The sequence below is a fragment of the Cucurbita pepo genome, chromosome LG03 (genome assembly GCF_002806865.2).
Source record: "Cucurbita pepo subsp. pepo cultivar mu-cu-16 chromosome LG03, ASM280686v2, whole genome shotgun sequence".
Lineage (NCBI taxonomy): Eukaryota > Viridiplantae > Streptophyta > Magnoliopsida > Cucurbitales > Cucurbitaceae > Cucurbita > Cucurbita pepo.
In genome coordinates, this window is record NC_036640.1 from 13,577,024 (window position 1) to 13,601,977 (window position 24,954).

The 24,954-nt window shown below is 38.8% G+C and overlaps 5 protein-coding genes across 11 annotated transcripts; 2 read left to right on the top strand and 3 right to left on the bottom strand.

The window, feature by feature from the left end:
- Positions 1-118: 118 nt before the first annotated feature.
- Positions 119-4,193, bottom strand: LOC111790641 (heterogeneous nuclear ribonucleoprotein Q-like). Of its 3 annotated transcripts, none has more exons than XM_023671632.1 (9): positions 4,047-4,193; positions 3,102-3,505; positions 2,891-3,007; positions 2,618-2,758; positions 2,355-2,531; positions 1,261-1,468; positions 708-883; positions 546-631; positions 119-463 (listed from the first exon to the last, which is right to left on the bottom strand). In XM_023671632.1, exons 2-9 carry the CDS (start codon positions 3,501-3,503, stop codon positions 322-324), a joined length of 1,449 nt encoding a protein of 482 aa, XP_023527400.1. In that variant the 5' UTR covers positions 3,504-3,505; positions 4,047-4,193; the 3' UTR covers positions 119-321. The 3 variants fall into 3 exon arrangements, with proteins under 3 accessions (XP_023527400.1, XP_023527401.1, XP_023527402.1); XM_023671633.1 differs by having other exon boundaries at positions 3,102-3,563; positions 4,047-4,134; XM_023671634.1 differs by lacking the exon at positions 4,047-4,193 and adding an exon at positions 3,658-3,976 and having other exon boundaries at positions 3,102-3,563.
- A 109-nt stretch (positions 4,194-4,302) lies between these two features.
- LOC111790640 (pentatricopeptide repeat-containing protein At5g15010, mitochondrial) lies at positions 4,303-8,167 on the top strand. Of its 5 annotated transcripts, none has more exons than XM_023671628.1 (3): positions 4,303-4,388; positions 4,516-4,600; positions 5,297-8,167. In XM_023671628.1, exon 3 carries the CDS (start codon positions 5,796-5,798, stop codon positions 7,650-7,652), a length of 1,857 nt encoding a protein of 618 aa, XP_023527396.1. In that variant the 5' UTR covers positions 4,303-4,388; positions 4,516-4,600; positions 5,297-5,795; the 3' UTR covers positions 7,653-8,167. The 5 variants fall into 5 exon arrangements, 4 of the variants coding, with proteins under 4 accessions (XP_023527396.1, XP_023527397.1, XP_023527399.1 ...); XR_002814512.1 differs by lacking the exon at positions 4,303-4,388 and having other exon boundaries at positions 4,465-4,600; positions 5,297-7,739; positions 7,813-8,167; XM_023671629.1 differs by lacking the exon at positions 4,303-4,388 and having other exon boundaries at positions 4,465-4,600; positions 5,297-5,632; positions 5,779-8,167.
- LOC111790644 lies at positions 7,613-10,284 on the top strand. Its single transcript, XM_023671636.1, has 5 exons — positions 7,613-7,739; positions 7,813-7,883; positions 8,676-8,801; positions 8,893-9,183; positions 9,531-10,284. The coding sequence occupies exons 1-5, from the start codon at positions 7,694-7,696 to the stop codon at positions 10,116-10,118; spliced, it is 1,122 nt and encodes a 373-aa protein (XP_023527404.1). The 5' UTR covers positions 7,613-7,693; the 3' UTR covers positions 10,119-10,284.
- A 67-nt stretch (positions 10,285-10,351) lies between these two features.
- LOC111790643 lies at positions 10,352-14,803 on the bottom strand. The gene is made up of 6 exons (XM_023671635.1): positions 14,596-14,803; positions 13,273-13,707; positions 11,625-11,935; positions 11,479-11,532; positions 10,863-11,269; positions 10,352-10,771 (listed from the first exon to the last, which is right to left on the bottom strand). The coding sequence occupies exons 2-6, from the start codon at positions 13,653-13,655 to the stop codon at positions 10,499-10,501; spliced, it is 1,428 nt and encodes a 475-aa protein (XP_023527403.1). The 5' UTR covers positions 13,656-13,707; positions 14,596-14,803; the 3' UTR covers positions 10,352-10,498.
- Positions 14,804-15,438: 635 nt separating this feature from the next.
- LOC111790337 (protein ARABIDILLO 1-like) lies at positions 15,439-24,734 on the bottom strand. Its single transcript, XM_023671203.1, is given in 13 exon segments — positions 15,439-16,124; positions 16,234-16,318; positions 16,716-16,937; positions 17,046-17,221; positions 17,328-17,391; positions 17,659-17,753; positions 18,826-18,913; positions 19,409-19,536; positions 21,598-21,729; positions 21,915-21,995; positions 22,091-22,249; positions 22,450-23,859; positions 23,861-24,734. Coding segments are annotated over 13 exon segments (2,850 nt in total). The 5' UTR covers positions 23,894-24,734; the 3' UTR covers positions 15,439-15,947.
- Between the last annotated feature and the right edge of the window lie 220 nt (positions 24,735-24,954).

The window sequence follows — 24,954 nt, forward strand, 5'->3', positions numbered from 1 at the left end:
TTTCAAATTTCAACCCTATGAACCATAAAACTATTGTAGTTACCTAAACAAATATTAATTACTTCATAACTTGTTTTATGTTAATTTTATAAAATACTTTAAAAAAACATAACCCGAGTTGCTTAACAAACAGAATCCTTGTTATTTATGAGTTGAGTTGAATATACAGTATCAAGTTCAAAAGAAGACCAAGAAGAATGGGTGAGAGAGCAATTGCTTTGGTGCACATAATTTTCCAAAAGCTAATAATAAGAATTGCCTTCAATTTGTTATTTCCTGTGATTTAGCCTAATGCTTCAATCACACCATTAGGCTAAATCACTAATAGGGTCGATACCTTCTGCCACGGTTGGTTTCATCACCACTACTGCTACCTCCCGAACGACCTGCCGGTCCACCTGAGCCATTGCTCCTCTCACTTCTTCGAGGTCGAGACGGTGGCATTGGTACTCCGGGTTGCTGACTGCATTCACAGGTGACAATATACAATCTACTTATCTTATATACTTATATAGAAATGGATTTGAAGTCGAGCGAAATCTTACAGGACATAACCAATTCGACCATCTGGTAAAACCATCGGTACCATCTGCATTCCCGCTGGCATTGGCCCCCTACCATAAATCACTGGCTGTTCATGCAAGCAAATCCATGAGATTAATGTGGAATTCTTTTCTTTATTAAAAGCCTTCTAGGTAAGAAAGTACCTGATGGAAGCCAGCAGTAACACCATACCCACCTAAGGAACCATATGGGTTTCCGCCATAACCACCGTATCCACCGTGAAGAATATGGTTGGGATTACCTCCAGATATGTGGGAATAGGCCCCATCTGATTTTTTATCACTTTGAGGCTTAGCAAGGACAACCTCCAACAGTTGGCCTGCAGATAAAATCCCTGAACATTATTCTTTGGGTTGGAAGAAAAAAGTTAAGACAAAGCATCTCTGGATCCCTTCTATCATCCTTTTTTCCTTTATAGAAACAACGTCATATACAACTGATATGTTTAGACAACTTGAAATGTTGAAGACTTGTACTAAATGAAATTCCATGCATATGTTGGACACATCGTCCATTTCAGTAAACAGAGAGAAAACACTGCAAAGAGAGCTATGAAAAAAACAAAGAGTGGGCCACCGGCCAACTTCTGTCTGCAGCCTAATTTGAATATGTTCAACGTTTTTCTGTTAAGAAAAGGGGATATGATTGTGCATTTGAGATTTCAACTGTAAATCTCTGAAGATATAAAAACAAAACCTTCAATTTCATATTTCTCTGTCTCTTTAACAGCCTTCAATGCACTTGACCTCTCAGCATAATGGATGAATGCAAAATCCCGTTTGCTACTCCCAGCTTTGCCAGGTGGCATATTCACTTTTGTCACTTCCCCATGCTGCTGAAACAGTTCTTTCAATTGCTCAGTAGTAGTATTCTCAGGTATGTTTTTGACATAAAGAGCCTTCACCTGCGATCCATAATGTAGTAGAACTAAGAATTGTTATGTCAATGCCAAAACATAACAATTCTTAATAGCTTTCACCAACAACGATGCAGTATTCAAACTACCATGCGCTTTTAGATATCTTCCTGTAAATTTGAAAACTAAATTCAAAGTATAATTCAATTCCTTCAAATACATCTTAATACACAGGCATAAGAGAACTGACGACAACCAATTCAAATGTTTCAGAGATAGAAACGATTGGTAACACAATCAATTCTTACATGCTCACCAAGGAGATGCACTCAGTGTTGTTGGCTAGAGAGAGGTTTCAAGAAGACAAGCCAAAAAATTTAGTATCCGTCATTCATCGCTAAATAGATTCTCATTTCCATTACACAGGCTTTTGAAAAGAATGCACCGAACCCCAAACATCAGTGTTAGACCTTAATATCAATAAGCATACGGGTAGTACAATGGTTTGTCAAAAATGATAGTTAGACTTCGTTGAAGTTTGTCAGTGGCCAGCAGAGGATCGGTGGGGCGTGGCAGACTACTTTGTCAGAGTTTTGTACTAAGCTTGGCTCAAAGAGGAAGCTACGAAATTAGGTTCCTCGAAACCACCAAGATGACTGTCTTTCTACACACATTTCCTTTCTCAATGTTCCATTGATCAATCAATATAATTTTTTTGGTTAAGATATCTGGTTCCCTTATTTAGTTATTGAAATTGAAGAAACAATACAGCACGACACATGAATTTTCTCTGCCCAAGAACCGTTTCAGTTATAACTTTCAACCTTAGTACCACATTTGTCAACCAAATTCTAGTTGATACAAAGGTTCAAGGTGCTTGAAAAATGTCACGCAGATCCCAGAAAATTTTCTCCAATGATGATAACTTAATTACCTGAGCAACGGCAGAGTTATCAGACATACTTTTTGGATCAGCCCAACTAACAGTTGGGGAATTTCCGTCCAGCTTAAAATTCACATTCGACATTTTCTGCCTCGAATAGTCAGCACATGCATTGTTATAATACAGAACAAATGCAAATCCACGATTTCGGCTTGGGTTCTGAGGATCCTGAAATAGTTTATACAGACAAAAGAACATCAAGCCTCAATAACTATCAATTTCAAAGAATAAAATGTATAAATTTGCAACTCCACCTTGATAAGCTCAATGTTTTCAACTCCAGGGCCAACTCCTTCTATAAGTCTCCTAAACTCATCCTCTGTCCAACTTTTTGGGATATTACCAATAAATAGTCTGTGCTTAGAATCAGACAGAGAACACCTTATCGTTTTACCCTGTAGTGTGGAGGATGACTAAAATCAGTTTAAATTTATTGATGATGAATATCTGAAAAAAAAGCAGCTTTGAAGTTGCTGAAACATAATAAAGTAATAAGACCATCAAAATCTTAAGGAGTCCAACATTACCTTGACTTCTTTACCATGTAAATCCTCTATAGCTTTCTGTGCCGCCTCTTTTGTTTTAAACAATATAAAAGCATAACCTTTGCTTTCACCAGAATCTCTGTCCTTTATTATCCTTATCTGCAAAACAATTGTATTACAGAACGTACCTCTAAAATCGAAGGCCCAGAGAAAGAACGAGAAAGCATGAGAGAAAATAAACACCACTCCAGACCTCAAATATTTCTCCTAGTGATTCACACAAATCTCTCAAGTCATCTTCTGAAACATCACGTGAAAGTCCACCAATAAAAATTTCAGATCCATGAGGAGGAAGAGCAAGAAGCTGAGCATGCTTCTCTAGATCATCTTCATCTAATAAAGAAGTAGACTTTTCTATCTTTTCTATAGACTCTGTGGATGCGTTATTTCTACCATCTCCAGAAAATGTATCTTCTTCGTTCGTGCCAATTCGAGGCTCTTCACCTACTTCTTCAACATCATATTCGGGATGTTCCCCATCTCTCCTATCTACTCCATCCTCATCAACATGTTCTTCCACATCATCATCTATCTCTTCCATGTAATTGTCCTCTTCAAGATCCACCCGCTCCTCGACTTCTGAACCATCAGCCATGACTGCTTTATGTCACAGATATTGTCATTCAACAAATAAACTTGATAAGCACAAAATCACCTGTAATGTAGTAAATGTATCTGAGATATAAATATGGGTATGAGGGTACCAGTAACTGGTAGAAGGAAAAATATTAAATGATCAGAATGAAAACCTGCCCACTTCAGTTCGTGTTGAACATATCTAGAAGCAACATTATTTGGAGTCCAGACTAGTTTTTATGAACAAGAATCAGAAGATTTAAGAATTTTAAAAGTAATTTCAACAGTGCTCGCTCAAAGATGATGAAATTCAAAAAACTAATACGAACAGACTGGGGAGAGGAAATATGATGCATGCACACAGAATTAAGAAATAAAATCTATGGGCACATAAGCCTAACTCATGTTCCGTCGACCAGTGTACTTCGTTCCAAAGACATCCCAGTCTCACGACACAAAATAAATAAAACATGGCCCTCAGTATGCAAATCGGACAAACAGAAAACAAAGAAATGGAATAAGAAAGGCGAATAAATCACATTGGGAGTCTTGTAAGGCATACCAGTGAAGTGGGGAATTGAGGTGATAGTGAGCGAGTCCTGCTTTGCGTATCTGGGCTGGTTCCTATTTCCGCCTCGGAGAAAATGGAGAAAATGGAGAATCAGAGCTGCGTTAAATCTCTCAGAATGAGTTCGAAGCCCCTCTGGGCCGACACGACGAGGGCTTCTTCAAGCGCATGGGCTTAACTGGAACCGAAATCTTCCCTCTAGTTAAACGTCGTCGTCGTCTTCCTCGCGCGCGTAGCTTCTCCCTTCTCTGTTACCGATTTGTGCCGCGAAATGTCCAAAAAAGCCTTTCTATGCCAAAAATAGCAATTCCATACTTGATTTCACGCAACTACGCTGTAAAACTTTCCTGAAGAAAAATATAAAATTTAGGGTTTATTAAATATTAATTTTTCTTTTTTTCTATTTATAATTATTTTCTAAATGTTTTCTAAATGTACTCTACTCTTCTCTGAGTTCCGCAAGTGAGAAGAGGAACCGACCCAGATACTGAAAACAGGGCTAGCTCATACTCCAATTCTTGCAGCCTTCTCGATTCTACACTTCACTGGTATGCCTTGCAAGACTCTCTCTGTGATTTATTCGCCTTTCTTTTTCCATTTCAGACCTGAGGTCTTCACTTTTCAGTCCTGTCGAGATGTGCTATCGATTCGTTTTCAGCTCGAATTGCTAATATTTATGTGTACCTTTCCTTTTCCTTTCCGATTGTTGGTTTCTTGGAATGTGCGTGTTGGCGACATATATCCTGCTTATTCGTGTTTATATCTGATATTGCTCCCGTTTAGGTGTGTTTGGATTTTTGCAATCCCCATTCCTTTCTCGCTTTGTCTCTTGCCATTTTGATTCTGTGGCCCGCTTATTGGTTTTCCGTTTGTTTGGTTTGTTGGGAGCCATGTTTTACTGTTTTGTCTTGGGGTTGGGATGTCTTTGAAACGAAGCACTCTGGTCGGCGGAACATGAGTTGGGCTTATGTGCCCATTGATTTTATTTCCTACTTCTGTGGGCACACATCATATTTCCTCTCCTCAGCCCGTTCGTTTTAGTTTTTACTTTCATCATCTTAGAGCAAGCTCTGTGGAATTTACTTTTAAGAATGTTAAATCTTCTGATTCTTGTTCATAAAAACTAATTCTGGACTCACCCATGTTTTCGTTCTGATCATGTTAATCTGTTTCATTATCCTTTTACTCGTTACTGATGCCCGCATACCCATTTTTGTAACTTGAATGCATTTACTATATTACAGGTGAGTTTGTACTTGTCAAGTTAGTTTGTTGTGTGACACTATCTGCGATTTAAAGCAGCCATGGCAGATGGTTCAGCAGTCGAGGAGTGGGTGAATCTTGAAGAGGACAATTACATGGAAGAGATGGACGATGCTTCATTGAAACATGAAAATGTAACTATTGACCGAGAAAATTGATTCAGTGATTAGAAATTCATTGGCAGACTGCATAAGAAGAACGAGCTTAAGACTTGAGAGTGACGTGCCGCGTTGTCGACAATCATATTGGTGCTTCTCAGACTGGAAGTTTCCCCATTCACTTTAGCCTATCTTCACACTTCCGACTGTGATGTCCAGGTAGTACAACTAGCCTTCTCTCATCTTGATCAGTAGGCACATTCCATTTTTGTATCTACTCTGGTTTTCTCTCGGAACTTTCCACAAACACTTGGAGCTTGTAACTTTTTCCACAAGATGTGGAAAGTATGACCTGATTTTTGCAGATTGCTTCTAGCTTACTATGTGGAATGGAAGAATGAGATCAAAGTTTTGCGCATTGTCGCTTCTGAGTCATACATATTTCAGTTGCTCTTCTGTTAAATCCACCCAACATGTTGTGCGCAGAGCTCTTACCAGTGGTTTTAGTTCATGGCCTACTCGCATGCATACCGTCTACCCTACTACTGCCTTGAACTCCAATGTTGGGGATCTTTTCTCCTCTGGCTTTTGTTCTCGCTATTATAGTTCTCCGGGTTCAAACTGCGATATTTTGAACATGCCTTCAGAAGAATCTAGTCAACATGCAGCCAATGATGATCATGTTAGCGACGATGATGATGATGATCGAGAAGAGCATGAAGAGGATAACATGAACATTGAGCAATTGAACATCAATGACAAAGGTGTGATACGAGATGTGGATGCCATTATGGATATATTTCGTGGGTTTCGGAATGTAGATCGAATTCAAGTAAAGAATAAGCTTGAGCATTGCTGTATTAAGGTCTCAGGGGAGTTGGTAGTCGCAGTACTTTCTCGGATCCGTAATGATTGGGAAGCAGCATTCACTTTTTTTGTTTGGGCTGGTAAGCAGCCTGGCTATACCCACTCTATACGTGAATATCATTCAATGATTTCAATTCTTGGGAAAATGAGGAAGTTTGACACGGCATGGGCCTTGATCGACGAGATGAGAGGAGGGACAACGGGCTCTTCTCTTGTGACACCTCAAACTCTACTAATCATGATTAGGAGATACTGTGCCGTTCATGATGTTGGTAAAGCTATAAATACCTTCCATGCTCATAAAAGATTCGGATTCAAAGTTGGACTGGAGGAATTTCAAAGCCTTCTCTCTGCCCTCTGCCGTTACAAAAATGTGAAGGATGCTGAATATTTACTCTTTTGCAACAAAGATGTGTTCCCGTTTAACACAAAGAGCTTCAATATTGTCCTCAATGGATGGTGCAATACAATTGGCAGTCTTCGCGATGCAGAGAGAATTTGGAGGGAGATGGCGCAGAGGGGTATCGGTCATGATGCTGTCTCATATGCAAGTATAATTTCTTGTTACTCAAAAGTTCGCAACCTTTATAGGGTGCTCAGGCTTTTTGACAATATGAAGCAAATGAAAATTGACCCTGATAGGAAAGTCTACAACGCAGTCATTCACGCTCTTGCCAAAGGTGGGCTTCTGAAAGAAGCTATTGATCTCATAAAAACAATGGAGGAGAAGGGCATTATTCCAAATGTTGTTACTTATAACTCGGTTATCAAACCTCTATGCAAGGCCCGGAAATTTGATGATGCTAGAGTGGTTTTTGAGGAGCTGTTGAAGCGGGGCCTCTGCCCGACAATTCAGACATATCATGCGTTCTTGAGATTCCTGAGAACGGAGGAAGAAATATTTGAGGTATTGGAGAATATGAGAACGATGGGGTGCAATCCAACCACTGAAACCTACATAATGTTGATCAGAAAATTTTGCCGATGGCGGCAGCTTGATATTGTTTCCAGAATATGGCATGAAATGAGTGAAAATGGAATTAGTCCTGATCGCAGCTCTTATATTGTCTTAATACACGGTCTCTTCTTGAATGGGAAACTAGAAGATGCATATAAATACTATTTGGAAATGAAGGAAAAAGAGTTGCTTCCTGAACCAAAGATAGATGAGGTACTAAAAGCTTGGCTTGCTGGTAACCCAGGGATTCAAGGCTACATGAATGGTTCATCAGAGAATCCATCAGATTCTTCTGGGGAAGGCAAGAACTGGAACCCGAACTCGAAATTGTTCCCCAAAAAAATTGATTTTCACAGACAACCTGAGATCAGAAAGGTTGCAAGAGATTCTGGTTTTTCATTTTGGAAGCAGTAAGATTTTGTAGTATATCTTATCCCATCAACCTCGAGGTTCGAATGCTTCGAGTGCACGACTTCAACCGCTCATCTGAGTTCACTTCAGGTGCCTTCAACCTCTCCTTTCATCTCACAGTGATCCTTTTTCCTTCCATTACACCGCCAATGCTTTTGTGCAGTTCAAGTGCGGAAGACCGTTGCGAAGCCTAGTAAACTTTTTTACACATGCCCGGATCCTAAGACGTTAGAGGTACTAATCTTCAGACCGAACATGTTTATTTGCTTTTGTAGCGATGTCGATATATGAGCTGTTTGAAGTCGTCCATAGCAAGGCAAAACTTGGCCATTTTATTTATTATGTACCTCAAATCCCGTAGCATTTGAATCAAATATCCAAGCACATGAACCCATGCTTTGGTAAACACCACTCCATGATAGCGACATTATTCAAAGCTCTCAACTAATTCTTTCCATTAAAATTGTGGAAATTTGTTACAAAAAGGTTGGATATAAAATAAATTATTGTTTTATTTATATATTGCACACACTAATTACTCAAATAGAATCAATAAGATTAAGTTGTTTTTAGTTAATATGGTAAATTTTCAATTTTGTATTTATTATATTTTTTACATTTACGTGAAACTAAAAAAAAAGTATATATATATATATATATGTTAGACTTATATAGGCACAATGCAGTATTAAAAATAAAATTACGATCCTACCAAAAATTAAAAAAAAAAAAAAAAAAGTTGAATACTTATTAAATATTACCTAAGTTCGCAAAAAAGGTGGGGTAAATTTGTTAATTCTTTGTTTAAAAAATAAGACAAAATGACGTAAATAGAAGGCGTCGCAATTGAGAGATGGAGCAAAACAAGTAAAGACCGACTTCTTTTAAGATCCGTCCATTAAACTCTCGGTGGTATGCTTTCGGGCAACCCGATCAAATTTTTGTTCTCTCCGGCTTGAGAACGATTTCCTGATGATCTTTTAATATTACCCATCTTCAATTTTCCTCTAATTCTGTAGCTTACAGGCATCCCTCTTGACGACGATGGAGCGTTGGTGTGGAATTTTGAAGGTTCCCTTGCATCCCCAGAGCCACAAGTTTTATCGAGTTGCAGCATCACTCTGTCTTTCCCCGACTTCCAAAACATTGACGGTAAGTTCCCGATGCTCGAAATGCAATTGTATTCTGGAATTTCCTGCCATGGGGGGTATTTAACTTTTTATAATATCTTCCATGCTAATAGACGCCTCATGCGAATGCGATCCTTTTTAATGGGGATCGGGTCGAAGGGACGGGCAATCCAGTGATTGAGAGATTGTCTGATCCGCAGAACATAGCCGATATTTTAGTTTCGAAATTTGGAGACTCCACTAATGCATGGGTTATTGAGGCTTCTGATTTCAATGGGCCTTTTGCTATATATCATGATTTTATACCTTCTCTCAATCGATGGGGAGAGCCAAAATCATATACTGCAAATGGGTTTCCTGCTTCAGTGTCAACCCTTTCACTTTTGGGAAGTTGCTACAGTGAGGTACGATCCAAATGGGTTTGTTGCTTGTCATTTTATTCCAAATGGGTCAAGGGTCAAGTTTTGAATTTCTGACCTCCTGATCAAAACATGTCTAAATTGGTTAAATCATATCTAGGGAAGATTCAAATCATGACCTCATAGTGGATAGTGTATAACTAGACTTGTTGAGCTATGGTCAGAAAAGATTTGGTTCTCTAATATTTTATTTGAATGGTGTATGCCCAAACCAAGATTTGAATCTCCAATCTCTTGGCCGTGAGTATTTCTAAATCAAATGGGTTATGTTTTGGTTGGTTTCTATATGTGATTTTGCTGTGGACTAATTCACTATGTTGTGGATCTGACAGGTAAAGAAGATAATTTCAAGGAGAAACCAAGGATCTCCGGAAGCCACCATATCCACACTAGGATGCAGCACGCCCAAAACAATCATTCTTGGATTTAGCAAGGGTGGTACTGTCGTTAACCAGTTAGTTGCTGAACTTGGCTCGAAGGACTTGATAGCTGCTGATGAGAATCCACCTCATTCTAAGCAAGCACCGGGTGTTGAATGTTCAAAACTCGACGAGGTTCAGTTCATACCCAATACAGAACAGAGCTTTTTGAAAAGCATAACAGAGATTCATTATGTGGATGTTGGGTTGAACTCCCAGGGTGCATACTTCACAGACCCTGAGGTAATCAAAAGAATCTCCAATAGCCTTGTCCAGGAGTCGAGAGGAATCCGTTTCGTTCTTCATGGTACTCCTAGACAATGGTGTGACAGCAGAAGAGTTTGGATACGAGATGAGAAGGATAAAATGTTGAGTTTTCTTGAATCCGAAGCTCGGAGAAGTGGAGGAAGGTTGCAGGTTTGTGAGAGATTTCATTTTGCTGATAGGCCCGCGGACATGCAGATGCATTTTGAAATAATTGAAAAGTTGGATGTTTGCTGATGGCTCTGTTGTGAGGTCGCTAGAAAATCAAGAGTTCTGAACATATCCTATGTAGTTCGTTGTACAAAATGATAATGTTTCTAAGTAGAAAAAAAAGTGATTTTAAGTACTTATTAATGCTAGTACACTTGCTTCATCATTGAGCACTTCAATATAAATATCTTTATTAATGGTAGTAGACCCCATATTACTGTAACAACTAATAAATAATTTGAGGATAGTGACAACCACTGTGGTTAATGCTATCTTTCATATTAACATAATTAATGAATATTTGCAGCATGTACAAATAATCGAGTTGATATGTGCAGATGAGAGCATGGCATGGAAATATACATTAGTAGAACAAAGAACGATTAACAACATATTCTAACCTCCACCTAACATGTTGCTTTCCTACGCTGCTTACTCGAACCAGTTTTTCGCCTTCCTCCCCGCTTTCTAGTTTTCTTAGAGGATGAAGTAGGCTTGACAGTGGAAGAAGGTTTTGTTTTCTGCACCATGTTGGGCTCCTTGTTCTTTGAGGTCAAGTCAGCTTCAGAAGCGATTTTCTGCTCCCCTAATTTCTGAGGCTCAATCAACCCACCTTTAACCTTCCCGGAAAATTGCAACTCTTCCTTCACTGCGGAATCTTGCATTACAACTTTCTGAGTCTGCAAACATACAAATCAGGAGTTCCAATGCTCAGAACTATCCTGTTTCTTTTGTTTCGTTAAAAATAAATAAATATAAGAGGAAACTTACAATTCCACAATCCACGTTCTGCATCATAGCAGGAAGTAGCATGACCTCTCCATGAGTTTTAATTGCAGTTTCGGGCATAAGTACATCTAACGCATGCTCGGAGATGAGTTGTGATGCTTCATGCAAAGACCTAACTAAGTCCACGTTTCCATCTTCGGGTGAAGCGGGATCATCACTTGATGCAAGAAAGCATAGCTGATTGATTGAAGAGAATTTCATGGGATTTTCAGTCACCACCTTCTCAATTCTGTTCTTCAACTCGTGAACTTTTGACTGTGCAACTTCGATTTTTAGAAAGATGTCTTCCAAATAATTATCGTTATCTCCCAACATAAAAGGTGCCCATCCATCAGTTGCCATTGCTCCGAAGTCATTGATGTCATCACGTTTCATATTCCTTGTTTTGTCTGTAGAGAACAGGGCAGAGAATCAATGGCCTACTACTCGCTAACATGAGCCAGGAGCTCTTCAAACATAGATAGTCATTTCAAACAAAAAAGGATATCACATACCCCAAGACAAATGACATTCTTAACTTTTACTCATAAGACAAGACAATGTACAGAACTATGCCATCCAACAGTCAAAAAGTAATATTACGATCAACTTCACATACCTAATTTAAAAGTATCTTCCAAAGACATGTCATCAGCAAGAGACCTCTTCTTCTCTGGAGTAACAAAAGAAGACTGCAATGTCACAGAGGGAGACAGAGACACTAGGGAAAAAAGTATTGCATAGAAATAGTTGAGGACTTGATACCATAATAGGAGAACAGATTATGATGCGCCATATATGAAGCTACTTCAGTAGTCTCTTCAGTTTTCTTCCTTCTCTTTCTTTTCATAACCCTGTGTCTCTGAGTGTGACTTGAGAATCCTGTTGACTTCACATCTAAACCTTCCGTTGAGAAGTGTTCGTAGACAGACTGCTTTCTTTGATCAAATAATGCAAGTTCTCTGTCGTATTTTAATGATTGAGACTGAAGTTTCTTAATTTGCAGTTCTAACCATCTACACCGCCACATAAGAGGACTAATAAACTTCCTCCAGTGAACTGTCAACTTTTTCTTCCTAGAAAGTAAGATGCACGTATAAACACGTGAATATCATATAAAGTTGAGGAGGGAGAGGATAAAATATTTGAGGGATATGTAAGATTGTTTGTCTTGTTGAGCTGTATCTGTCCTAGTCCAACAATACATATTTCAAAAGGTTACAAAATTTAGAAAGACAAAATTCAACTCAAATTTAGAACATTTTATTTTGATAAAAAGAAAATCAAACTTTCATCGAGAAAGTAAGGAAGAAATACAAGAGGGCCAACAATGGCCATAAAACAAAGACAACTGGTCAAAAGGAGCCAAACAAGGACTAGCCCAATGAACAAGAAAAGTGATTCGATATAAGAGAATACAGCCTAACGAATAATTACATAAATATTTAGAGCCTTGCTTGAGTTATTAAATCTAGCTAAGGATCAAACCTTCTCCATATCCTCTTAAGATTCCGTTTGTTCATTATAAGAAGGTTTGCACTTAATAAAATTGTAAACATCATGAAGCTATGGAGCAATATTTTCATCGTTAACAAGGATACTTATATTAAAAAACAAACCCTACATTATGTTTTATGAAGGCTACAAACAGTAACTAAGGCTACTTTTCCCTTACAACTGACAAAGCCAAATGACCATACTACGCATAAATTCCTTTTCTAGCCCTCCTAGAAGAAGTATGCATAAAGATCATCGGGCTAGAAAGAAATTTAAGCAATTATTGAACTAAAGCTTTCACGCAGCTGTATTTGATTCGAGCAACTATTGCTATCCTTTGGGAGATTGGTTGGACAAAGATCATAGAACCTCCAGAGACAAGGGCTTGAATTCTCTTTTGATAAGGCTATTTCCTGAGCTTCTGAATGAAATTCATTAGCAGAGTATTGCAGATATATGAGTCTACTGAAAAATCCCAACTCAAAAGTAAAAGAGATAAAGGGGCTGCACACGAATTTTTATGCTTGAAGCAAAGACCAACAAAGACAAGAATCTTTTTTAATCAATGTTAATGAGAAAGAAGAACTTAAAAGTGGCATGATTCTGAGCAAGAAGCTCAAGGAAAAAAGATAAATAGCTCGATCTCTATACACCATGGATGGTATATGGACATCAGTTTCCATATGCCTTGGTGTGGAGCCCCTTCTTGTAGTTTGTTGCTCGACTCCTTTTTTTGTGGACATTTTTTTGTCTTTATAATTCTTCATTTTTTCTCAATAAAAGTTCGGTTTCTCATAAAAAAAAATTAAAAAAATGAAAATCAGTTCTCAAATTATTCATCTACCAATAGCACACATTTAAGCATAAAGAAAAGTGAAAAGAAAAAATGCAGACGTGCGAAAAGAAAATGTACTACCTTGGAAATACTTGGCTGTATCCATCAGACATAGGCTGCAAATTATTATCACCATATAAATGGGATTCAACTTCTTCATCATCCAATAACAAACCATAATCTGTTCCAGATATAGTATCTCCAAACGAGCTTGAATTTTCCGTTGAAACATTGCGTTCATTACTAGGACCTCCCTCACAATAATCTGTACACCCAATAATATCAAGCTCCATATCCTCACTTCTATCTAACATCATAGTTCGTTTACAAGAGGGAGCTTCCATGTCACGAATGTTTTCCTGACCACTACTTGCACTCTGCATATCTTGAGCAGCATTTCTGTCCTCCACACAAACCTCCATCAAAGCTTCCTCCTTCACTTTTGATCCATTTTCAAGTCCCATGCTATTATAGGCTCAAATTAAGGCACTCTTGAGTGCAATCAGGCAATTACATCTAAACAAATGAACAGCATCAGAATGCAATACACGTAAACCAATACTTATTCAGAGCTAATCACAAGTAACTGAAGTACATGAAAATATTTCAAGCTTTCCAAATGAGAAAAACATAAAGGAAGACTTAAATTGAAGGTCCAAGAATTTATTGTTATTTATCGGTTGAAATTGAAAATACGGAAAGAAGAAATTCACTGATGATGCATTTGGTGGCCAACGTAGTAAGAAATCTATCTATCTATCTATATATATATATATATAAGAGCCAACAATAGTAAGAATTCATCCTTGCTTGTTTAAAATCCATGAGCGCACGACAGAAAGCAAGGAAGTACCTCACCACTTCATTCAAAAAGAAGAAGAAGATGAGGAAAGTAGTCCTTACCTCACTGTCAATCCTTCTTCTCGGAAAGTGAAGGAAAATAAACGAATAGATTGAAAGCGCAATAAACGCATAGATTATATCGCCAAAATAAAAGGGCCCAATTAGTGAACGGTATCATAAACCACAAAAGCCTCCGGGAAGAAGATCGCATAAGAAAATAATGGGCAAAGAAAAGCATTCACAGTAAAAAAGGACAACTGCCATTACACTCCGATCAAAAACAGTCCATTCAAGTTCAAAGGGAAAACTTCAAAAAGGATTTATCGCCACCGAGACTCTTCAGCAAATAGAAAATTCTTCTCAAAACGAACTCCAAATTAAAACTTAATTGAATTTCTCAAGCATCCAAATTACCGAAATCCGGGAAATCAGAAGTGTGAGTGTCTCATACTGACTTAACTTGGTTACAACAAAAAGTAAACCCTGTTCTTCCCAGTTCTCACTTCTGAACGAGTGAAGGAAAAATCCATCTGGGTTTCATCAGATTTAAGAAGGACCAACCTGGGTTTGGCGGTCGACCGATTTCGCGCGGTTCTTCCCGTGAATCAGCGAGAAAATCGAAAGGAAACGCAGGGTCGGGATAGCCGGCCGATGACTGGGTGAAGTCAGATCCGGTCAACTCAACGGAAAAGGAAGCGAAAGAGGAGGAAAAGAGAAGGGAATTGAGCGAGAACTGTACAGTCAAAACGGGGGAAGAATTTACGTCCGAACAAAACAGAAACACCGCCAAATTTGCGTTCATTATATAGTTTTATGATGCATAAAATGGGCCACATTATGTCTTAACCATGGGATCCACTCTCATGTTTTTTCACATGTTTTTTCCTTTTTTATTTTTTCTCCTTATCCCGGGTTAATCCGTTTGGTTACGATTTCCATACTAAACCTATCCCGGGTTAATCTGTTTGCTAAACCTATCCCGGGTTAATCTGTTTGGTTACGATTTCCATACTAAACCTATCCCGGGTTAATCTGTTTGGTTACGATTTCCATACTAAACCTATCCCGGACCCTCAACATAATTCATTCCGTTTCTGACAATATTGCCCTTATTTGTCACACCACCACAAAATTCGATTCTCGGTATATATATGTATCTTTTTCCATTTAAAGCGGGAATTTAAGGCTATCTGTAAAGGAGCTCATCAATATCATAATCTCAACTATTTTTTAGGATGGGTGTAGCGAATGGACAACAGTTAGATTCATGTTTTATCATAATCAAAATCTTAAAAAACATGTTTTTTTCGAGTAACGTGGTATATATTTGATTTCAACCCCAGATTTTCCATCTCAGTTCATTCAAATTGTCACCATTTATCAAAAAAAGAAACCGGATAAACATTAAATTAAATGAAGTTTGATAGCTAAGCATCCTTAATTCATCTTCAACCACTCCAACTGCAAAAATGAGAGCTAAACATTGTACAATCTTTAGCATATTTAGAACTTCTATCATTACAGGGAAAATGCCATCAGGATCAATATTAACAACCAAAACAAAATGGCTAACCCGAAAGAAGGGAGAAAAAAGGGTTTGAAGGTTATGTGCTTCTTATCGACTCAGTATATATGAATTCTCATAGAATGCAGACTGAGTACAGGAAAAAAAAAACGCTTCGAAAACGACCTTTTGATGCCTCTGATAAAGGTATTAGACCAGGAAGTAACGATGAAGCTGAGAAGTTCAACCATATTGTTTGTGTACTACTTGGCATCAGAAACTCGGTATATGATTAATGAGGGCATTTACAAGAACGTCTGGTTCGGGCATGCCATGCAGCTCCATTTAAGCTCTATAGTTGAGTCGAGCACGAACTCACCATCTGTTGCAGATTTATATTGAATTTGTCTTAAAGGGAAGATTCAATGTTGTGGTGCTCTAGATTTCTAAGAACAATTCTAGAGAAGATTTTGGCTTGTAATGGGGCAGTTGCTGCTGCTGCTGCAGCACGCAGGGCTCTTGATGCTCCTGCATTCTGCATGAGGCTTGCATGGTGTAAGGCGTGCCGACCACCTGGGATAGTAAACTGCATATGGAAGAATACATGTATTCAAGAAAATTTGTGCCAGAACTCAAGGATGGCTTATAAAATCAGGAAAAGAAAAAATACTATAAACTCGATCCCGTGCCCTTACCTGTAGAAGAGCAAATGCTGCACATGCTTTTAGCGTAGGCGATGGATTTCGAAGCATTGCAACAAATCTTCCAATTTCAGCTCCACTAACAATTATGAAAAATTAAGACATTAGCAAACAAGAGTAAGATGAATAAACTTAAAAGACAAAATGTCCTTGCCCCACAACTAACATCCCTTCCTGACTATAGCATTCTGACATATAAAAGCAAACAGCCAAAGGGATAGCCTTTTACAACACAAAGTACATAGAATATTTTGTAAAGAAATTTAGAGGAAAATTTTAACCGGTTTACTAAAGAAATAAAGCATAACGAGAATAGATATCCGTCATATGCTCAAGAGATAGCAGGCAATGCATATTTTGTTCTCAACAACAAGGTTCTGCTGAAGGCATAAAAACGTGAGCACACTAAATTAAATGGGCATGAGAATACAAGCGCCGAACAGTCAAGTATATTTCTCCAAGAGGTTTGAGTGAACCTGCATCGCAGATGGCCTGCTTCTTGAATGCGAGCTCGTTCTGTTACTTGTACCAATGCTGCAGGCGCTGAGGATGCAGCAGCAGAGGCAAATGCTTGTGGATCTGAAAATGTCTGGACAAATGCTTCAATGTTTTTCAATGCCATCCTTCTAGCCCCATCTAAGCTCACACTCTTGGAAATGCCTTCGGATGAGCTTCCTAGCAAGGCACATTCATCCATTCTGCAAAAGGTTGAACACTCTTTGTCATGGAAGCAATGAAAGTTTTCTTTTAGATTAAAAAAAATGAAGGCAGCATGTCCGTGGGTCTAGTAAAGTCATTCCACGAACCTCCCATCAAACATGTAAGCCAATGCCAAAGCAGCCATGAAGCGTGCCATTTTAGATACTGATGCATAACAAAGATGAACTAGGGCTGGAACACCCCCTTCCTCCACTATACGAAGGGCATTACCAGGGTTAAAGGCAAGATTCCAAAGAGCTCCAGCAGCAGTCTCGTGAACATCCTGAAAATTAAAATAAATAATGCAAAATAGTTTAGTGTATAAATGGTAAATATGCAGTTCAGTTGAATATTCACACATATTTCACAAGCAAATTTGAAATGCTTACTTCGGCATCTGAACGTGCCAAGGCAATTAGAGGTGCAACGCCCCCTTGCTGACCAATAGCAATGCTAAAAACCCCCAAAAGGTAAAAAGTTAGTTAAACCGGATATTCACGTGGAAAAAAAATAGTCAATCATCTGTGAAAGTAATGTCAAAGGAGAAAAGGCAAGCAACTGAATGGCAGGGATAGTACTACTTTAAATCAAAACCTTTAACATCATTCATCCCTACAGTTATTTTTTAAAATATAAGAATCTTTCTTGCAGTAAGATTAACAATCCTTGTTGACTTTCTATACACTAGGTGATACCATTTCCGAACCTCAAATTTTATACCTGTTAGCTTCAGAAACTGACAATCCCCACAGAGCACCAGCAGCCCTTTCCTGGAGACCCGGGGATGCATTTGAACAAGATTGTGCTAGAGCAACCTAAAATTAAAAATAAATAAATAGATATGTACATGCAAATGATGAGTGAGCTTATAATCATATAATATATTTCAATCAGGTATATAATTTTAATTTTATTTTTTTTGTAATGGTTCACATTCAATAGAAAAAATAGTAGTTAGGGGTATAGACATGCAACTTTTGACGTAAGACAATTGGAAAAGCCTGAAGAAACTTTAGAGAAATTTTATGTGGGAGGGGTGGAGGGAGGAAGGGGTGGGTCTCATATGGTCAGGTGGGCAGAGGGGTTTCGAAACCTGTGGATTTTGAAGGTTTAGGTATAGGAAATTTGAGATCCTGCAACCACAACCGTTTGGTAGTTTATTTATGAACTCGATGCTCTTCAGTGTAAGGTAATTGTGAGTAAATTTGGTTCGTCCTTTTTCTAAAGCGGACCCTGAATTGGGTTAGTGGCACTCCCAGGTCTCCTTTGAAAGAGAGTCCAAGAGAGTTCCTCTTCATGTCTCAATTCATTCATTATCAAACGGGAAGGGGAGGGATATGCTTTTCTGAGAGGCAAGGTGGTTGGGAGATAGATAGTCCCCTTTGTTCAACTTTTCCTAGTTGGGGTGGATCTCAAAGGCAAAGCAAAGACTTAGTGGCCAAATGAGGTGACAGCTCTGTCGTGGAGAATTTGGTTTGAAAGAGACAATAGGACATGCAAAGAAGACGAGAGTAGCTTCGAGTCATTTGGGAGAGTGTTAGAATTCTTGCTTCATATCTCCAATTAGAGTGCAACAGAGTACCAACTCCAGTCATTCTTCTTCGTGTGAAGTTTACTAAAAACTAAGTGCTCTATCATCTAATCAAAGCCTACTCCACATGAAGAATGGGTTTTTTACGATCTCATGCAGACAAAAGATTAACCGTGTGAGATATCCAGTCAACCTCTAACAATATGACGGTGATTCAACGGAATGTGGATAGGGTCACATTAATCTATAACTTCGCAACATTAATTCTTTTCTTTCATCATTGATTCACGTTGTACAAAAGTCCGATCAGATTTTACGTCAATGAGTAATTTAAATTAAGGGGTTACGGATCTTACCAATGCCTCAACACCACCTGCAGCTGCAATTGCTTCTCGATTTCTGTCATCAAATGATAAATTCCATAGGGCACCAGCAGCCTCTTGCCTGTCCCATGAGACAAAAATAATATGGTGGATTAATACCTAATTATGTACATAATCCATGTTTTAATAGTTTCTCGCATGGAGTATCCATACAGTTGTGAGAAGATACAGAAGTCCACCCAATAAACAGTCCAATTCTGTTGCAATGTTAAAAGGTCTTTGTCCTAATTCGTTAAAATGAAATCTCTACAATTTAAGAGAACTTTCCAACAAATATAAGACTGAAACTCTAACGCTAGTCTTTACTCTTGGCAACATCAATACTTTTGACTTACCAGACAACCTGGATTTATTCCCTTAGTGCATGTAATATTCATGGTGAAAACCAGTAGGACTTATTCTTTACATGTATGAAGCTACGCTATAGTCTATTCCAACATTTTGGTTTCTGATGGCATAAAGACTATATGAAGAAGAGTTTGAACAGGATAGGATGATATTCCACACATAAATAGTAACACCCACAAAAAAAATTATTAAATCATTGCAAAACTACCTGACACCTTCATGAGGAGAATGTGTAAGTTGAACAAGTGCTTCAAGTGCACCTGCCTCTTGCCCAACAGCAGAGTTGTTTGTGTTGCTATCTCCATGGGCAGCTAAATTAGCCAATGCCCGAGCAGCCTGCACAATTTCAAATTGTACAAATTTTCACTTCAAAATTGTGAAAATTTTGATTTTTTTTTTTTTTCTTATGATCAATGCATTCCTGTCGGCTGAAAAGAGTTATATGACAAATAAAAGTATCAACAGATATACGAGCTAAATGAATATTATAATAATCTTTAAATTACTATTATTAATATTTTGTGGTATGGGTAAAGAGCTCCCAAGGATATGAACAAGATCCTCTACTGGAGTTAAGGACATTGCATCCATCTGGCCCCACGAAAAAGAATGAATGTTGGTGGCAAAAAAGAAAAGAACAAACGTCTCTGAATATGGTCCAGCACATTAGCGTTTGCAGGTAAAACCAATCACACAAAGAATTTGACTTTTTTTTTTTGGAGGGGGGGGAGGGAGCTCTCTTTGTTTGAATCATGATATCACCTTGAACGTTTACACAAACTACCCATATGTACGAACATCCTTTTGCTCATAATTGGCTTGGTCTTAAGATCATAATCGCTATTAATAACATGTACATGCATTTTAACGTTTTTGCAAGACAAGTTGGCTCATCTTTACTGTAGCTCAAGTGCCTGCAAGATAACCTTGCCTCTACACAAGTCTGAGGTGCTTTCAATATTTTGTAGCGATATTCTAACGGTCTGACCAAGATCCGAAAGTACCCCAAGATGAGTATAACAATTGCAGCTATTCCAACCTCCACCAGTAATTACCCCAAGATGAGTATAACCATTAAACTAGGACAAGACTACTTTATAACACTTGTAGTGTGCCCACAAACATTTTGGAGAACCTTGAGAGTTGGAAAGGTGAATGGAGAAGGAGCTCTTCAATTGTCTCCCTACAACCTTGAGAGTTGGAAAAGCATAAGCAAAACGCCTCCAAGAAAAAACTCCAAACAGCACCTGCAAAATCACATCTCCAGAGAATCTTCTCGAGATTTTTGTCGCCCTCTTGGAAAGAATACAACAAAGTGCTCCAATCAAAATAGATCGTCTGACCAAGATTCGATCCAAGATGTTGACACTTCCGTGCATAACCTATCGGATGAAGAACTTAACCTTCTTGGTAATCTTCACCTTCCACAAAGAGGAGAAAATAGAACCACTCGACAGCTTCAAATTGACCAAACACGGGAAGAAAGAATGATAGGAGAAGCCATTGGACAGACAAGGACTCCAAAGGAGAACATCCCCCCAACCAAGGGTTACACCAGATTGATATATTATTTCCTAAAGGTCTTTCATTCAATTCCATACCAATGATCAATTCGTTGAAACACCTCATATTCGAGGCCGTCATGGCTAGAACTTTCCTTCATCTTGAAACTATAATGGCCCAAGCTCACCACTAGCAGATATCTGCTAGCAGTGACCTTGGATTGTTACAAATGGTATAAAGCTAGACACCGGGCAATGTGCCAGCGAGGCTGAGCCCCGAAGGGGGGTGGATTGTGAGATCCCACATCGATTGGGGAGGAGAATGAATTCTTTATAAGGGTGTGGAAACCTCTCCCTAGCAAACCCGTTTTAAAAACCTTGAGGGGAAGTCCAAAGAGGACAATATCTGCTAGCAATGGGCTTAGGTTATTACTTAGTCCCTATTAAACCAAATCATTTGCCCACATCCTCCAACTCCCACCAAAAAAAAAATGTTTCCAAGGTAAGACTGTCAAATCATAAACATCATAGCCAAAAAACCTTTCTCCATCTGCCAAACAAAATTGAATTGAGATGGAAAAGGCAATGGGAACCACCTCGTCAAAATCCAATGGAACCAGCTGACCTTGAAAGAGAAGACATTGAAGAAATACCCTAAAAGCGAATTAATTACTAGAATTCGCACAATGTGCAAGAAAGAATGCGATCTTCCATCTCTTATTTCACGCATCCTGGCTTGCATTCTAGAGGGGTGAAAATTGCTAGAATCTTTTTTATATATGAAATAAAAGAACCAAAATCAAAGCAACTTCAATCAAGATGAAATGTGATCCTCAATCACATCTGAATGATCAAAATATAAATTTATTAGAAAAAAAAAATCCTGGGTGGTCACCTGTTCTTGCACTCCTTCAAACTTGCAGTTTCGAGCAAGCATCACCAAAGCATGCACACCACCTGCTAATGCAACTTCAGTACTACACCTATCATCAGCTGCCAAATTTGCTAGTGCACCAGCTGCACGTTCCTGAATACGCATGTCAAGCAAAATTAAAATCTATGGATTATGAGGAACTTTAATTACCACTGGAAAAGGTGTAATGCTTAAGGAGGATAAGGGAATAAAGATAACATAAGACAGAAATAGACTATTCAGATACTCGCAGATACCAAAAACAAATAACGAAACAAAACTGAAATGGAGAAACTTACAAGAACTCCATCACCACCAGAAGACCATTTAAATATCAAATCAACTAAAGCTCTTACTCCACCAGCCTCAGCAATCGCACCCTATTTTTATTTTACAAAATCCATTATCAAAACTGGAAGTTAACAGTCTCTAATTCTGCTACTACTGAGAAAAATACAATGTGTAAACATCAGACCTTGTGTTCCTCGCCAACAGAAAGATTCCACAATCCTCCAGCAGCCTCTTCTGCAACTAGTCTATTCATGGATCGTGCAAGACCTGCAAGAATATCAATTCCACCTTCTTCGGCTACTGCCTTTGCAACATTAGCATTCACGGACAAGTTCGCTATGGCCTACACAAGAAAAGGAAAAGCATGTTAAGTTGTTTCGGCTCAAACCCATCAACTACAATTAATAGTAGCATTGAAATGTTCATGAGAAATGGGTACAAATGGAATACTACATGTCTCAATCATCATCATCATAATCAAATCAACCAACAAAACTTTTGTAAAGTGTTTATTTTCCAGTTATATATCCATATGAAGTTTACCTTTGCCGCCTCAGACTGAAGCCCTTCCCTCCAAGACTTTGCCAAGTTTAGAAGGAGACATATTCCACCACGCCGCATAACTTCTTCTGCCCTTCCAGAGTCGATACTAGCATTTTCATCATCAATGACGACAAAGGTTGCAAGACCTGTTGCTGCCCTTTCTTGAACATCCTCTTGTGAACTCTGCATCAAACTAAGTAACAATGCTGCACCTTGATCGAGCCAAAAATTATCCAGACCATGCTGATTGCTCTCAGCAATACGCAGAAGATTATGAGATAATATCCACTCGAGCCACGTCATTATCTCATCCAAACTCTTATTTTTATTCTTCAACATCCTCCAACCTAACAACATGTTTTCCCCTTCTGTGGTAGTATCGACAAATAAAGAAGCAATTTCCTTCACAACATCTGTGAAAAGGGCAAGCAACAATTTTCCTTTATATTTGCTGGCAGTGACGCCAGCATCTTCTTCCAGAACTGAACAACTGAAGGCACACAAGATTCGTAAGCTCTGAGATGATGACATTAATCTTGATACAGTAACAGGACTGATGTCAGTTCGTGAGACATCTAAACAAACCAAGCTAGGCAGCTTATGCCACTGATGTGAAACGGCACCCCACTTCATATTTGAGGTCCCAGCAACTGAGAGAAAACGAACAGATGCTATGTTTCCAAGGGCCATCTCATCTACATTCAGACAATCAATGAAACCAATATCAAGCAAATTAGGGCAATGCTTTGATAGAGCATTGAGAGCCTCTGCATTGACATCCCTAATTCCAGAAAGCCTAAGCCTTTTCAACTTAGGACAACAAATAGCTATTGCTTTTATAGCATCGCTACTGATCCTTTCACAGAAATCTGGCCCAAGCTGGAGGCTTTCAAGTGCCTCGTGCCGAGCTGCAATAGCAGAAAGTGTAGCATCAGTAATTTTTCTACAGTAATCACCACTTATTTCACGCAAATTCTTTGCAAGAAGAAGAATTATTGCATCAGCAGACTCTGCCCCACGAAACCTGAGCTTGTGAAGATTCTTGCATCTGGAAGCAAGGGAAGCAGCCATTGCAGCATCAATTTTGTGTGCTCGAAGATCAAATGAAGTCCACAAGCATGAAGATAAACCAAGAACTCTCCATGTTCTACATGTTGATGACAAGTTTGCCCGGTCACGATAATTCAGACAAGAGAAAAGTTGAAGGACTGTATCATCAGGCAAACTAGTCCAATCTACAGTCTGTTTATTGTCCAAATCAGCAATCTCACTTTCAATTTCAGGGTAGCTTGGCAAAATCAGCTTCTCCTTCCCCTTTCTTGTCACCTTCCTCCGCACCCTCCGATTCATGTTCCAGCCAAATCCAGAAACCCAGATACCGGTACCCCGAACCTCAAGGAAATTCCGAACAACACAAACGAAACACAGGAATGCACCAAACCATACTCTTTAAACCCAAATCCCGGACTCCTTAAGGCGCTGAATGGGGGATATAAACCGACGGGAACTCTGTTCAATTACTTCAAAACCCTAGTCCTCCAAAGAAGGAAGCTACGATTGCGTCAGAATTGATTGTAAACTCTTACGTGAACCAAAAAAAGGCAAGTTCGTGGGCAATGGGATGGGGAAAAAGAAGAAAGAACAAATTAATCCGGCTTATGGATTGATTATAGGAATGAAAATCGTGGCTCCGTAAAAGCTGATAGTTGTTGGCATCTGGGTGCGCCGGTAAACCCTGAAATCTTCAAGCTTTTAGAAGAAATCAGGACACATTGAATATGATTGATTGAAAAACGTCGGAATTGAGCAGAAGAGATGAAGAGGGAGCGTAGATTGCAAAGAAAGGAAGGGAGAGAGAGGGAGGACAGAGCTAAGAAAGGGTTGGAGAGAATTGAGGCAATGTTTTGACAGAGTGGAAGCTCAAACCCTCAAAGCATGTGTCGTCCACCTCTCTCCCCTATTTTACTTTGTACTGTTGTGCGCCAAATAACCACAGGCATATGCATACAGAGAGAGAGAGAGAGAGAGAGAGAGAGAGAGAGAGAGAGAGAGAGAGAGAGAGAGAGAAACAAAGAGATTGGGAAGAGGAAGGTGGGAATGGTGGGAGAAGAATTACAGCACAGAGATGAGAAAGAGGGCGAGACAAAAATGGTGTGAATGAAGAAGAATGTGATCAACTACGCAGCTAATCTGGGAAGGAGAAGGGAGCATCATGAGTTTGATGCTGTCCATTGTATTGTATTGTATTTCTACCACATGGGTTTCCAGAGTTTGTCTATGGGCAGGCCACCCCCACAGCTTGCCCTTATGGATTCAATTTTAGGTTACACCAAATCTTCTCTCTTTCATACTACCATCCTAATATTAATTTTTGGAAACAATGTAGATTAATATGATATCCCTAAAACCGTGCTGCCTATTAACGTTACTTGTTATTAGAATTAATTAGTTACAATATATGAATGAAGTTAGAACTTCTAAAAAATCTAATTAAATCAACTTGGT